At 35.9% G+C, this 16,533-nt stretch overlaps 1 protein-coding gene across 1 annotated transcript; it reads right to left on the bottom strand.

Annotated features, from left to right (window-relative positions):
- Window positions 1-506: 506 nt before the first annotated feature.
- On the bottom strand, window positions 507-7,159 carry LOC131938857 (F-box only protein 39-like). Its single transcript, XM_059297080.1, has 8 exons — window positions 6,932-7,159; window positions 6,539-6,791; window positions 6,009-6,281; window positions 4,998-5,153; window positions 4,214-4,410; window positions 3,579-3,713; window positions 3,373-3,446; window positions 507-1,669 (listed from the first exon to the last, which is right to left on the bottom strand). Exons 1-8 carry the CDS (start codon window positions 7,157-7,159, stop codon window positions 1,483-1,485), a joined length of 1,503 nt encoding a protein of 500 aa, XP_059153063.1. The 3' UTR covers window positions 507-1,482.
- Window positions 7,160-16,533: the final 9,374 nt, after the last annotated feature.

Raw genomic sequence — 16,533 nt, 5'->3', positions numbered from 1 at the left:
AAACATCACTATTCAGTCAAAGTTAAGCTATTGTTCTAAAACTTTAAAACAAATGTGGTTAATCTACGTATGAATAAATCAATAAATTAATTAACGTCTTTAAATAAATGTGTCTGTCTGCAATAAAAAATTATTCTCTACCTACATACTATTTTACAGCCCCCCATATAAAGCAGTTTCCTTACAGTAAGAAATCAGACAAACAAATAAATATTCAAACATGTAAACAAAGTTGAGTTTTAGTAGTATTAGATAGATTTATTTCTTTTTTTTTTACATCTTATTATTTATATAAACAAATGGCGACGAGAATGTAGACTATATAATTGTTTAAAGAGTACGTATTTCATTTTTCAGGCTATTGTGTTGAACAGAGATTAAAAAAAAAATAACTGTTTTTTTTAAATTGAATGGTATATAAACAACTGAAAAATGTATATATATATATATATATATATATATATATTAATTACAATAAAATAATTTCGAATACGAATGTAAATGTTATAGAAAATACACTAACTGTACTACTTAATTTTTTTTTTAAATTAACATGCATTTTCTGTAGATAAACTAGCAATAGCTACATAATTCGTCTTCTGCTAAATATGTTTTAGCACCTATTCGATGCATGAAGCTAATATGCTCTAATCAATTGCATAGTATTTTCTTTACATGCTTAACTTCTGTCTACTGCATGATACGTTAGATCAATATCATCATTGAATGCGGTTAATCGAATGGTTAAATTCTGGGTACCATGCAACACACGAACCTATGATAAAATATTGATTTTCTGTGAAGGACAGCTAGTTGATCATTTTTGTGTTGATCATATTAAAATGTAACCTGCACAGTGAATTTATTTTAATATAGACCCTTCTTTGAAATGGGATCTAAAGGTAAAGAAAGAAACTTAAATAGTACAGCCTGTATTAAATAAAGTGTTTACAGTTTAAAAAAAATTACAGACGCAAAACGATAAACGTTGTTAACCTAAGTAGCTGAAAAAAGTATACAAGTTTTTAATGTTTGAAATCTCTAACTATAAATTGTTATGCAGTGGTCTAATTGACGTTTAAATAAAATATCATTACTGGGTTTTTTTCCCTATCTACAATGATTTCTAAATTGTTTTAATACAGAGATTTCATTGCAATTGATTCCCTTGATCAAGTATACAATCAAATATGGGAAATAATTAACTCTAAATGCATTTGGAACTACTTTTTATGTTATTATCAGTAAATATTATTATACAAATCAAGAGTTTTTCTGACATTTTTCTCCGGTTGGTAACTTAAAATCACCGAGTGGGAGGGGTGCAAGTATCCGCTTTTTAGTATTGTTTTCATCATTGTTATTGTTCTAGAACTTAAAACAAATAGTTAAATGGACCCATTTTTTTTAGGATAAATAAAAAACACAGATGCTAATGTGTACTACCTTGTTTTACCACCGATCTAAAAAAAAAAACATTCGTCAACTGGTCAACCCGGTGAACTCTCCTGACCCCACCTTCACAACTTGACCGTTCAGTGTGACGTCACATGACACTGGACATCGCGTCATGACATCTTTTATTGCCAGCATGTACATCTCTACGTCACCACTCTTGTAGCTTTTCAAACACAGGGACAGGGTGTCCAGATTTTTGCACGCCTGCAAACTGTGGACACACAGGTAGGGTAGGAATAACAGCATTACATCCATTGATGGTACACAGGTAGGGTAGAAATCGTAAACATTACATCAATTTATGATACACAGGTAGGGTAGAAATAACAGCATTACATCCATTGATGATACACAGGTAGGGTAGAAATAACAGCATTACATCAATTTATGATACACAGGTAGGGTAGAAATAACAGCATTACATCAATTTATGATACACAGGTAGGGTAGAAATAACAGCATTACATCCATTGATGATACACAGGTAGGGTAGCAATAACAGCATTACATCAAACAGGTAGGGTAGAAATAACAGCATTACATCCATTGATGATACACAGGTAGGGTAGAAATAACAGCATTACATCCATTGATGATACACAGGTAGGGTAGAAATCACAACATTACATCCATTGATGACACACAGGTAGGGTAGAAATAACAGCATTACATACATTAATGATACACAGGTAGGGTAGAAATACCAGCACTACATCCATTTATGATACACAGGTAGGGTAGAAATAACAGCATTACATCATTTTATGATACACAGGTAGGGTAGAAATATCAACATTACATCCATTGATGACACGCAGGTAGTTTAGAAATAACAGCATTACATCCATTGATGATACACAGGTAGGGTAGAAATAACAGCACTACATCCATTGATGATACACAGGTAGGGTAGAAATAACAGCATTACATCCATTGATGATACACAGGTAGGGTAGAAATAACAGCATTACATCCATTGATGATACACAGGTAGGGTAGAAATAACAACATTACATCCATTAATGATACACAGGTAGGGTAGAAATAACAGCATTACATCCATTAATGATACACAGGTAGGGTAGAAATACCAGCATTACATCCATTTATGATACACAGGTAGGGTAGAATTAACAGCATTACATCACACAGGTAGGGTAGAAATAACAGCATTACATCCATTGATGATACACAGGTAGGGTAGAAATAACAGCATTACATCCATTGATGATACACAGGTAGGGTAGAAATAACAGCATTACATCCATTGATGATACACAGGTAGGGTAGAAATAACAGCATTACATCCATTGATGACACACATCATAAAGGCACACCGTACTTAACAGTTGAGCATTGTGCTGACTACACCATATGCCGGGCTCAAGATACATACAAACTGTAGTTCATCGACCCTATAGTTCGTTAGGTCTAAAAGGGGGGCTTTACAACTTTATCTGTGAGTTGCAACATACCAACTCTCCCGCCACTTATCAGTGATAAGAAATAAAGAAATATAAAATTGGTTTCATTGATTTAGAAAACATCAAATATACAAAAAGACATACAATGACTAGAATGTAAGCATATCATCTTGCTACAGCTTAGGCGATGTGTTTAACTCCTTACAAACAGGGCCGGCGCTACCTATAAGGCGAACTAGGCGGTCGCCTTGGGCGCTGGCCGTAAGGGGGCGCTAAAATGGGTTGGAAAAACAAATTGAAAGTTTGAAGGGGGGGGGGGGGGGTTGCAAATCGAAAGTTTGTCCCCGGGGACACAAAAAAATGCGTGGGGGGGGTGCGCTTTTAATAAGTTTTGTCTCCGGCACTACTTACAACTCAAACAACTAATGTGGTTTAGCCAAAAAAATCTATTTTAAAAGCCTCAAAACACAGAAGAGCAAAGCTCACCTACCTTTTGAACACAAGCTCAAAGCGTTCCGTGTCAGGGCGGACACCCGTCTGTAGATGAAGGTGGTGTATGGTATTCTGTAAACACAGACCAATTATATGATTATAATCATGAGTTTTTGTATTCAAGATTCATAAGCGTCAACTAGCCTACCTGAAAGTTCTGTATCTACTTTTTGCATACTACCGGGTCCCTCTCATCCCTCTCACCTGAAAGTTCTGTGCCACATGTTGAAAGAACTTCTCTAAGTTCTCTTTAGCGATGGCGGCACCAGCTTTCCACTTGACTTGATAGAGCGGCATGGATGGTGTGAGTATCAATGTTGGGTCTTGGGAGTACGACTCCTGCATGGAATAAGGTTCAAATTAATTTGCAATTCTATATAGAATTATGTCTGATCCTCTTGGAAATAATACATTGTTACTCAGTGTAATAAATAAATAAAATAATAAATTCAACGTGAGCAGTTTGTTGAGCTACTGCAGTAAAAGCGGATGTGTGCAGAGGCGTAGCTAGGGGGGCGGGGGGGGGGGGGGGACATATGTGTTGGGTTGGAAAAACAAATTGAAAAGTTTGAGGGGGTGTTTGTAAATCAAAAGTTAGGGGGAGGGGGTGCAAATCGAACGTTTGTCCCCGGCCGCCGGGAAGGGTCGCTACGCCTCTGTATGTGTGTTAAAACTGTTAGCAGACAGACACAACTTTTAGGTTAATATCAAAAGTAAACTGATGTTAATATTTCCTGTCTTTCTTTTTTTTTTAGTGTTTATTAAAAATTGTTATACTGAAGGTTTGTAAAATCTTGTTATACTGAAGGATTTTATGCATTTTTAAAACATCAGCTCACAAATTTGTGCTTGATGTGAAAAATCGCTTTTAGCTCAGGACATGCCGCTGTAAGCTTCTCCCATGCTAGAGCGGTAATTTGACTTTCTAACTCTGGGATTTCATCAGCTCGAACTGTGATCAACTTGAGGCTGGTTGTTGTATTAGCCAGGCTGAGTAGCAGGTCATCTTCCAGATAACCATAGCTGAGGTCAAGGTCTGAAAGTCACAAGGCCTCTCGTTATGTGGCATATGGTAAACACACGAGAAGAACATACGAAACTAAATATTACGGTTATATAGAGTCAGTCTTTTGAGAACTAGGCGCTGTGTTGTCAAGGTCTTGTTAGAGTTAGGTGGTCAAGGTCTTGCAAGATATAGATGGTCAAGATCGAATCAGAGCTTAGTGGTTAAAATCTGTTCAGAGTTAAGATGTGTATTGTTAAGGTCTTGTTAGAGTTGCGTTGTAAGAGTCTGGTCTGAGTTAGTGAGTCAAGATCTTATCAGCATTGGGTGGTATTGTTAGAGTTGGATGGTCAAGGTACTTTTAAAACGGAATGAACTGCTACATTGAGAAGTGTTTGTCTACTCTCCAGACTAAATAGCGATTAATGAACACGAGATATAATCGGAGTTTACTTCCATGTACATTTATAAGCACCATCATAAGCCATCACACTTATTCATAGGAGAATAAAAGATTGATTATTCATTACACTAATAATAATAGTTATTTACTTAAAATGTGCAAGACTAGAAAAAAATATTAATTCATGTAACTATAAAAATGACGTAATTCATCCCACCTGATAACTTGCTGAAACCAGAGATGGCGTTTCGAAATTGCGGAAGATAGCTCATGCTATTATGGAAACTACTTTTCAAGCTAACGAGCCTGGCGATAGCAAGGGTATGTAGCGTGGTGCCGCAGTATTTGCCAGCTGCTATCAGCAATTTCATGCCTTGGGATATATAAATAAAGTTTCTACTTATTGTTTATTTATGTTAGACGATACATGAGCATGTTTTTGTTTTGATTATCTGATACATTAGCATGTATTTGTTTTGATTATCTGAAACATTAGCATGTATTTGTTTAGATTATCTGATACATTAGCATGTATTTGTTTTGATTATCTGATACATTAGCATGTATTTGTTTTTTGATTATCTGAAACATTAGCATGTTTTTGTTTTGATTATCTGATACATTAGCATGTATTTGTTTTGATTATCTGAAACATTAGCATGTTTTTGTTTTGATTATCTGATACATTAGCATGTATTTGTTTTGATTATCTGAAACATTAGCATGTATTTGTTTTGATTATCTGATACATTAGCAGTATAAAAATTTCACAAGTAATTGACCCCACTGAGCCACAATCGGGTCAACTTAAAGACAAACCTTGTTACATTTATGCAGTGGCGTAGCGAGGTCGGGTGTCACCCGGTGCGGCACTTAATGGTGTCACCCCCCCCCCCTCATATTTTCGATTTGCACCCCCCCCCCCCCCTCAAACTTTCAATTTGCACCCCCCCCCCCTCAAGTTTTTCTCTATATTTTGCTATTTTTTGCATTGGTGTCACCCCCCTAAATGGTGTCACCCGGTGCGGTCCGCACCACACGCCCCCCCCCCCTCGCTACGCCTCTGCATTTATGTAATTGAACTGTCTTGTAGACACCCAACGTCTCGCCGTCTATCCCGCCCCTCGTGTTGTTTCTATTGACACATCTCTCTAAGCCCAACATAAACGGTCTATAAATTCCTGTAAGCCCACCACTCAAGGCCCGATGTTAGACTGTCCTAACTAACCTTGCCTCACGGTAAGAATTTCCTTGAAACAGAACCTCACAGACTTTTCGCTATTGCTAAGGTCAAGGACACGAAGCTGTCGCTGGACTTTCAAGAATCTCTTCAGGAGTTTAGCGACCTCAGACAACGGCGTTGACCTTTCCCCACCGCAATACGTTTCCAAACTGCTCAGATTTTTCAGTCTGAAGGTCAACAGCTGGTGATTCTCTGAATTCAAAAGGCTGGCTAAAAACAGATACATCTTCTCTGAACAAGATGGGTGGTATTCCAATACTATTCAAAGCAAGAAAATTTACATGTGATTTACTCATGAAACTACACTAGTAATTTACTCATGAATGTACACAAGTAATTTACACATGAAATTAGATATGTAATTTACTCATGAAATTACAAACGTAATTTACTCATGAAATTACACAATTAATTTACGCATTAAAGTACATGTGTAATTTACGCATGAAATTACACATGTAATATACTCTTAATATACATACACATACATTTTTACTATACTCTGTGTGACTTACCCAATTGAAGATTTTCAAGTTTTTTACATTCTACCTTAATATGACGTAATGTTTTGCCGGTGATGTCAACAAACCGGATGGCCTTTTCGTCGCTTTTACAGTCAAAAACAAAATCTCCGGACTGCCACAGGGACGGCACTGAGAGTGGGCGGAGCCAGGACTTGCAGGTGAGGGCGGCGTGGTACTTGTCGCTGTTGCTAAGGTAACTGAAGACTTGCAGCAGAATCTCGTTCGGCAGCTGGCTCCAGTCAGGCTGAAATTGTATTAAACAAGTTGCCTGGTAGACACCAGAGGCGTAGCGACCTTGTAAATCAAGTGATATTTTAGAACATCTTGTGGGTATAACAGACTCCCAACCTTTACTCTCCCTTTCATTGCACCTCTATATATTACTTCAACAACACCAATGAAATCTTGCTTGTGCTTGAAACTACCAATAAATTTGGTGTGATCAGGTGTTCCCCAATCAACCTTAATATGTTGACCGTTGAAAAAAAAGATTGTGGAAGTTATGAGGAATATATCAAAGTACTGTGTGTAGATGGCCACTTTATCCACTTCCACTAAGCATATTTCTGCTATGTTAGCCAAGTCATCTGCAGTTTTTTGAGAGAATGTCATATAGTTGTAAACAGCTAGCATCTGTGTGTCTCACAAATCTCTATACCTGAACCACATCTTTAGTTTTACGTATGACTTTGTCAACTTCTTCTTTTTAGATGATAATGTTGTAAGCAAGTAACTCATCTTAGAGGACTTTAAACATCCAATAATATAACCTTGCCGAGACTGCACAGTTTAGGTCTTCAGACTGAACTTAGGTTGTCATAGGACACTATAGGACGTGAGTATAGGACACTATAGGACGTGAGTATAGGACACTATGGGACGTGTCTTGGTAAGACCTTAGTTTAGCGTCTTAAATTCAAACGAAACTAGTTATATGCGGTAGAGGTAACTAATGAATATTTCTTTCATTTGGCCATATGTATGACATATTTTACATAATATAACAGATAATTGATTAATAAATCACAATCCATGACCAAACCAGTCAAAAACATCCTGGAATAAGCTTTAAACTACCATGTTCGAGACAACAATAAGTAAATACAAGCAGCGGCCATGTTTAAAAACAATAATAGAGTAGTTTCCCTTGAAAAATTGTCTATTCGCATATCTGTTGTGTTGATTTTATGGTTTAACATGAATTTTTATTTTTATAATATATGCCTGTATTGTAATTTTTTTTTTTTAAATATGGTTGAAATGAATGACTAATAGACATTTTCAGACTTAATAGTTTGCATCCAAGACCACAACAATTGAGTGGAGGTCGAACTTTTGAACACTTTTTTTTATGCAGTAATCAAATCAACATTAGATCGCAAATAAATGATGTCGATCTTACTGGGTTAATATAGTTATGACAGCGGGCACTATTACAGAACAAATATAGTGATGAACCTATTGTTTCATATAGAAATTGTGATTTGTGGTGGGGAGAGGTTGGGTAGAATTCATGCGATGTGATTTTGAGACGGGTCAAGAAATGTAATTAGCATGCTGAGTCGCATTTCTTGAAACCAACCGTTTTATCCCCCACTTAGCACATGGTCACCGAGTTAACGCTCGCGCGTGACGCATGTACCGGTACAGCCGACTGTTTGGCTAATTATATGGGAAAAAACAAGCACTGCCGTTTTGACACTTATGCGACGTTTAATTTGATTACTTATGTTGGTGTTCAATTAAACAGCCCCTCACACATCTATCCCTCGTCCATTTAAACATACGTGGTTATTTCTGCAAGCTTGCTGTCTTGAGACTTTCGGCCCTTTAAAAATCTTTTAAGCTCTCACCGTATAGAACTAGACTACCCATATTAAGCTCCAAAAGAAGCTTGGTGAAAACAGGATGGCCGTCCGATTTTGGAGCTGCTCTGCGCTTTATTAAAGCACAATGGACGATAAGAAGACACTTATTTTAAGTAAATTATTGATCTAAATCTTGATACATTAGAGGTGATATTCGAAAATAAGAGCTGTGTATTAGGCCAGACAGTCAACATGATATTTAAATTTAAGTCCAAAAAACTGTCCTCAAAAGAAGTAACATTACTAAATTTTTGGGCAATTTCGCGCTATTGAATTAACGTACGTCATCTCACAGAGTGCGATAGCCTACTGGTGCTCTAACGCGGCCCCATGCTGATGGCCGTATTCCTAACGCACCGGATTATGACTTGTCGTGACATTGATAACGAAATATGATGGAGGTTGGGGTTTAATTAACGTAAAGAGAAGTAAAAAAAAAACTGTCATAATTTAAGATAGAATCACTAAAGGGAAAAAAACAACCTAAAATGAAAATAGCGAACACTCAAACAATAATTTTAAAAACTCAAACTGTAAGCCTATAGATCAAGTAATGAACAAATAAACATTATATCTAGCACAAAAGTGATTTTATACATAGATACAAGTTGCATCTCACAATAGTTCTAGAATTGATGGTGTTGTTTGTTAGTAATTTCAGTTTTTAAATGGCAGAATTTTAAACAAAATGCTTTGTAGGCTTATACAAATACAAGACAATCATATTTAAAATCCATTTCCATACGAATAGAAATGGAAGGGAAGCTACTCTAAATATTTTACTATAAGTTACTATCTCGAACAGGGTTGATAAAAATTAATTTCAGGATATTTAAATTGATTTAACCATCAATGATGATCTATTATTAATTATCTATAATATTTTATTAAAATATACAAAAATAAACTCGAATTTAAAGCCAGATTCATTATTTCTAAATAATTAACTCTCTCCCACATTACTTATGTTGTTTTAGCCGAATTCACGACGCTACACTAAAGTTTTACCCGTGGCTATACCTGTGTAGTCCGATCCATGACAAAATCTACAGCTGCCTGTTTGAGACTGCTTAAATATAATGCCATGGTAAACTAGAGGGTTGGTGCAGTTTTTTTAATCTGGTTTAGTTGAAGATGAATTTTTATAAATATTTACAGTCGCGCCATTTTGTTTACATGATGTTGAAATTGTTGCGCTACACAATTTTTGATGACGTTTATTGAATGATTTCAATGAAAGCACTTTGACATCTTAAACTTCAATGAACTCGAGCGAAAAAAGTCTCAAATGTATACCAGAGGCCCATTAAATATTTTTAAAATCATGCGCGGCTTAGTTATAATTAAAATGGTTTTAAAATCATGTCTGTTTATTTTCGGACTTTACTAAAGATTGTATGTATTTTTTAAAATATTTTATGTAACTAAATAAAAAGTAAAAGAAAATTAAAGACAATTTGGTTTTCACGTGTAATGGCGACATAAACAATGGCATCCTGCTATTCGATAGGCTAGCATACATTTTATTGTGCAAATTGAAAGCGAAAAAAGGAGACCTGTGTCATTAGGTTTAAATTAGCATCGTTAATTAGTAACTATATCTATATCTGCAAAGTTTAGTAAATAAAAAAAAATGATTTGGGACCAATCAATATATGTCTTTTGAAAGTGAAACATCCGGTTATAACTTAGGCTTGATGAAAATAATTAGAAATTACTTTCAAGTTCTCTTGATTTACAACTGTTATAACATTGATTCTAAAAACTTTAACTTTCCGAATAATTTATAGGCTTAAGTTTTTATGTTTTATTATTTTTATGATCGCTTTGATTGTGAAATCTTAAAAAAAAGCTTGTTTTTATTACATGTCAACAATATGATGGAAGGTTTCTCGACAACTTAGTCCCCCGATTTAAATTCTCTAATGATTTTGGAGGTAATTAGATTAGGATAAATACATCTGTCTATTGTATTACATTTTTACGAAATTTTTAGGTGTTTGATAATGATTCCTGCATTTATTTCCTTCACAATATAATTAATCTCTTTAATCTGTTTATTTCTTTGGGTCGGAGTTGATAAGCGATATTTTGACCACGACTACCAGAACGATTGCATTCAATCAGTGGGTTTGAATAAGATTAATTAATTAATTTTTATAGATTAAAATAATATTTCCTTCTGAAGTAATGATGTTTATCGCGCTATCATTACTTTTAAAACAAAAACGAATTACTTTGCGTTTGTGTGACTATATTTAGTCATGCAGTTCTAGTCTAGTAGAAATCTTTAATTATTGAGTTTTGTAACCAATACTAGTGTTACCTGCCAACGTTCAGTTAGCAGGATCTAATTTGGTTGCACGTGATGTGGGTCCGCAAGTTTTTATATTCTGTTTTCCCTTAATTATTACCGTTTTTTTTCCATTTCATGTGACCTCTGGGAGATCTATGTAGGGGAATTTTGACTTGCACAAAGGCAGTATAACCTAATGTGTCGTGAGATCAAGACTTGCACGACGGCAGTATAACCTAATGTGTCGTGAGATCAAGACTTGCACGACGGCAGTATAACCTAATGTGTCGTGAGATCAAGACTTGCAAGACGGCAGTATAACCTAATGTGTAGTGAGATCAAGACTTGCACGACGGCAATATAACCTAATGTGTCGTGAGATCAAAACGTTCAAGACGGCAATAAAACCTAATGTGTCGTGAGATCAAGACTTGTAAGTTGGCAATATAACCTAATGTGTCGTGAGATCAAAACAGCAATATAATCTAATGTGTCTTGAGATCAAGACTTGTAAGACGGCAATATAACCTAATGTGTCGTGAGATCAAAACGTTCAAGACGGCAATAAAACCTAATGTGTCGTGAGATCAAGACTTGTAAGACGGCAATATAACCTAATGTGTCGTGAGATCAAAACTTGCAAGACGGCAATATAACCTAATGTGTCGTGAGATCAAGACTTGCACGACGGCAGTATAACCTAATGTGTCGTGAGATCAAGACGTTATCTACATCATAAATATCTACTTTCTAACAATTATTTACCTGTACCTCGACCTTTGTAATAATAACACGTGATGACTTGGCTGCGTTCAACACAGTTCATGAGTTATACACACAATAGTGTGTTGTCTCTCTGGGTCAGGCCCTGAATACACCAAACCTCAGTGTGTGATCATTACATCCTGATGGTCAGGACTGAGCCGTATTACAAAATAAAAAAAAAAGATTTAATAACTAACTTTTATATAATCGTGCATTAAAAGAATAAAAACAAATGGTTTTCTTTAAATGAAGTAATCCACTATTTAAAAAAAATTCATAAAAAACGTTTTAATAACAAGCTTTTATGTAATGATGCACTAAAAAGTAGAAAATAAATTATAGACTACTATTTAAATAACTATAAAGAAAAGCGTGGGTCACTTTAGTATTTATTGGATACCTTTACTAATGTTAAGGAAGACACCCACGCTTTTCTTTATAGTTATTTAAATAGTAGTCTATAATTTATTTTCTACTTTTTAGTGCATCATTACATAAAAGCTTGTTATTAAAACGTTTTTTATGAATTTTTTTTTCAGTACTTTACATGTTTTATTTACAATAGAGTTACATGACTAAAAACCATTGCGCGCCTACTAAACATCACGTTCAGTAGGCGCGCAATGGTTTTTGAACGCAGCCATTACGTGATGGCGCAGCTATTGAAGGTGATGACGCGTGTGGTGTGGTTGGCTAGACATGCCTACTAATTCGGTCCAAATTTTAATTAATTCATAAAAAATTAATTAGGCATCCGATTAAGTCAAATTTAGTTTCAGATTGCATTGTCTTCATGTCTTGACCCACGTGCCAACTGTGAATTGTATCGGTCAAGTAGAACTGTCCGAATTTTCACTCCTGCGTTTCCGTCTAGACTGACGACTGACGACTGACGACAGAGGAAGTGAGTTAAATAAAAGCTTGTAAAAAAAAATCATAAAAAACGTTTTAATAACAAGCTTTTATGTAATGATGCACTAAAAAGTAGAAAATAAATTATAGACTACTATTTAAATAACTATAAAGAAAAGCGTGGGTCACTTTAGTATCTATTGGATACCTTTACTAATGTTAAGGAAGACACCCACGCTTTTCTTTATAGTTATTTAAATAGTAGTCTATAATTTATTTTCTACTTTTTAGTGCATCATTACATAAAAGCTTGTTATTAAAACGTTTTTTATGAATTTTTTTTAAGTACTTTACATGTTTTATTTACAATAGAGTTACATGACTAAAAACCATTGCGCACCTACTGAACATCACGTTCAGTAGGCGCGCAATGGTTTTTGAACGCAGCCATTACGTGATGGCGCAGCTATTGAAGGTGATGACGCGTGTGGTGTGGTTGGCTAGACATGCCTACTAATTCGGTCCAAATTTTAATTAATTCATAAAAAATTAATTAGGCATCCAATTAAGTCAAATTTAGTTTCAGATTGCATTGTCTTCATGTCTTGACCCACGTGCTAACTTTGAATCGTATCGGTCAAGTAGAACTGTCCGAATTTTCACTCCTGCGTTTCCGTCTAGACTGACGACTGACGACTGACGACTGACGACAGAGGAAGTGAGTTAAATAAAAGCTTGTAAAAAAAATTCATAAAAAACGTTTTAATAACAAGCTTTTATGTAATGATGCACTAAAAAGTAGAAAATAAATTATAGACTACTATTTAAATAACTATAAAGAAAAGCGTGGGTCACTTTAGTATCTATTGGATACCTTTACTAATGTTAAGGAAGACACCCACGCTTTTCTTTATAGTTATTTAAATAGTAGTCTATAATTTATTTTCTACTTTTTAGTGCATCATTACATAAAAGCTTGTTATTAAAACGTTTTTTATGAATTTTTTTTTCAGTACTTTACATGTTTTATTTACAATAGAGTTACATGACTAAAAACCATTGCGCGCCTACTGAACATCACGTTCAGTAGGCGCGCAATGGTTTTTGAACGCAGCCATTACGTGATGGCGCAGCTATTGAAGGTGATGACGCGTGTGGTGTGGTTGGCTAGACATGCCTACTAATTCGGTCCAAATTTTAATTAATTCATTAAAAATCAATTAGGCATCCAATTAAGTCAAATTTAGTTTCAGATTGCATTGTCTTCATGTCTTGACCCACGTGCCAAATGTGAATCGTATCGGTTAAGTAGAAGTTTCCGAATTTTCACTCCTGCGTTTCCGTCTAGACTGACGACAGAGGAAGTGAGTTAAATAAAAGCTTGTAATTAAAGTAGAAAATTATAGACTACTATTTAAATAACTATAAAGAAAAGCGTGGGTCACTTTAATATCTATTGGATACCTTTACTAATGTTAAGGAAGACACCCACGCTTTTCTTTATAGTTATTTAAATAGTAGTCTATAATTTATTTTCTACTTTTTAGTGCATCATTACATAAAAGCTTGTTATTAAAACGTTTTTTATGAATTTTTTTTCCAGTACTTTACATGTTTTATCTACAATAGAGTTACATGACTAAAAACCGTTGCGCGCCTACTGAATATCACGTTCAGTAGGCGCGCAATGGTTTTTGAACGCAGCCATTACGTGGTCGTGATGGCGCAGCTATTGATGACGCGTGTGGTGTGGTTGGCTAGACATGCCTACTAATTCGGTACAAATTTTAATTAATTCATAAAAAATCAATTAGGCATCCAATTAAGTCAAATTTAGTTTCAGATTGCATTGTCTTCATGTCTTGACCCACGTGCCAACTGTGAATCGTGTCGGTCAAGTAGAACTGTCCGAATTTTCACTCCTGCGTTTCCGTCTAGACAGACTGACGACTGACGACTGACGACTGACGAGGAAGTGAGTTAAATAAAAGCTTGTAAAAACTATACAAAAGCGCGTATCGCTATGATATGTGTAAAATACTTCTACTAAAATGTAAGATATGTGTTACCACATTTCGTAATTAGAAAAATTAGAAAAATTAATGCAATTAACGTAAACTAACACTTAAATTTTAACTTTTTTTTTATTCCAGGCCGATCGTTCTCATTTAAACATATTTGTATCACACCCTATTAACTTTATGTATCAATTAGTCACTATATAAATTCATATACACGATTCTCATCTGTACCTATAATCACCTGTCTAGGGCTACATTTTGTAAAAACATGATGAAATGCGGCAAGTTTTGGGGGTGCACTTAAAATTTCCGAGTATGGTGGAGTGGGGGGGGGGGGAGGCAAGAAAACTTGTTTTCTTTTATAAACATGGTGAGGGGTGGAAGCTTTATGAAAGCTTTGGTGGTTAAAATTTGTAAGAAGCAATATGAGCGACGCAAGCTTTTATTAGAGAAAACAAGTTTGTTTTAGTTTCATTTCATTTAAAGCTTCTTACAGTAAAGAATTGTTTATATTTGTTTGATTAAGAAATAAAAACAAAATCAGAAACGAGTGTGTAGAACATTGTTTTAATAACGGTCTAAAAACATTCGTGAACTGGTCCAACCTGGTGAACTCTCCTGACCCCACCAACCGTATCAGACTGACCAGTTTTATTTGACTGCTTGACAGTTCAGTGTGACGTCACATGAGACCGGACATCGCGTCATGACATCTCTGATGGCTGTCGTGTACATCTCTACGTCATCACTCATGTCACAGGTCAAACCTAGCGACAAGGTGTCCAGATTTGTCCACGGCTGTAAACTGTGGACACACAGGTAGGGCAGAAATAGCACTACGTACATGTCTGACAGAAACTCATATCGTATCTGACTCGCCAAGCCAGTGGCGTAGCTATCGTAAAGCTAGCGTAAGCAAGGCATAGGGGACCAAGGCAAATAGAGGCCCTTTTTCCCTCTTTAAAATTTTAAAACTTTTACATTTTTATATTTGTATTATAAAAATAATTTTAGAAAGAAAACGGAAATCCAGTTTCTTTTCTACTGTAGAAGTAATAAATTTTTTTAAAAAGGCCCCAAACCTTTCTTACTGTGGAGTGAAGGGGGGGGGGTGTACAAGGCCCATCGGTATCAATAACCCTATAGCCAATGTTTCTTTCTGTTCATCGATATTAATAACACTATAGGCATTGTTGCATTGTTTTTAGCATCGCTAAAAACACTCTACCCCACCGCCACAAACCTGCACCCCTACCCTCTCAACTCTCTTTCCGCACCGAAATTCCTTCAATCCATGATTACAACTGAGCCATTTCTTTGTTAATAATGGCCGTGGACAGTGTTTTCACAACAAGCTAAGTGGAAAAAGTGTCAATGTTTTCCTAGTTTTAACCTTAATCACAATGTGTTTGTTGATCTAATTTATCTCTAATCAATATTCCGATACTTAAAGATTTTTGTTTGTCTGTCTCCGTGTCCTTTATGCATTAATACAAAAATGATCCATTCCCCAAGAAACACTGGGAAGTCGTTTAGAATAATTCAGACAAACCTCAACTGACCGTGAAATTTCCTACCACAACTCCACACATGAGGAGCAGTGCCTTCTCCCTCGAATATAAACCAGAAAGAAACTCCTGTAAAGTTTTCTGCCAGTAAATTTATTTATTTTTTTTCGTTCGAGGAGTGGCCCCTTGACAGTAAGGCGGTTCAGTTTGCCACCCAGAGTTTTCCAGCGGCTTTCTTAGCACCCGGGTCAGTTAATTGGAGCCAGGTTTACTGCTTAATTCAACGGTCAAACTGGAGAGGTGCATCAGCCAGCGCACCGGGCTCTCCCAACCCCCCGTAAGCACTACGGCACATACGCTTGTTTTAATGAGCGCCATGCCCTAGGGATACGGAGGGCTACTATAATCAATAGCTAAAGAAAATAAGTGGTGTCCTTCAGCCGCATCGGAAGTATTATACAGTTTGACGCCCCAAGTCTCTCGATTATGATGATGTTATGAAACAAGTTGTAGATATGCCCTTTGGGTCAGTAACTTAGCCATCCTAAGTATTAAATATACAGAAGCAGCTCAAATGCCAAGCATGCTGTAGCACACAAATTGTACTTGTGTCCAGAGTAGGGACTCTAGGATGTCGCTGAGCCCACCCCGCACTGATGGGTACCTGACTCAAAGG

The sequence above is a fragment of the Physella acuta genome, unplaced genomic scaffold (genome assembly GCF_028476545.2).
Source record: "Physella acuta isolate Inbredline_101_S28 unplaced genomic scaffold, ASM2847654v3 ptg000258l, whole genome shotgun sequence".
NCBI classification, from domain to species: domain Eukaryota; kingdom Metazoa; phylum Mollusca; class Gastropoda; family Physidae; genus Physella; species Physella acuta.
This window is presented reverse-complemented; position numbering and strand designations above follow the sequence as displayed.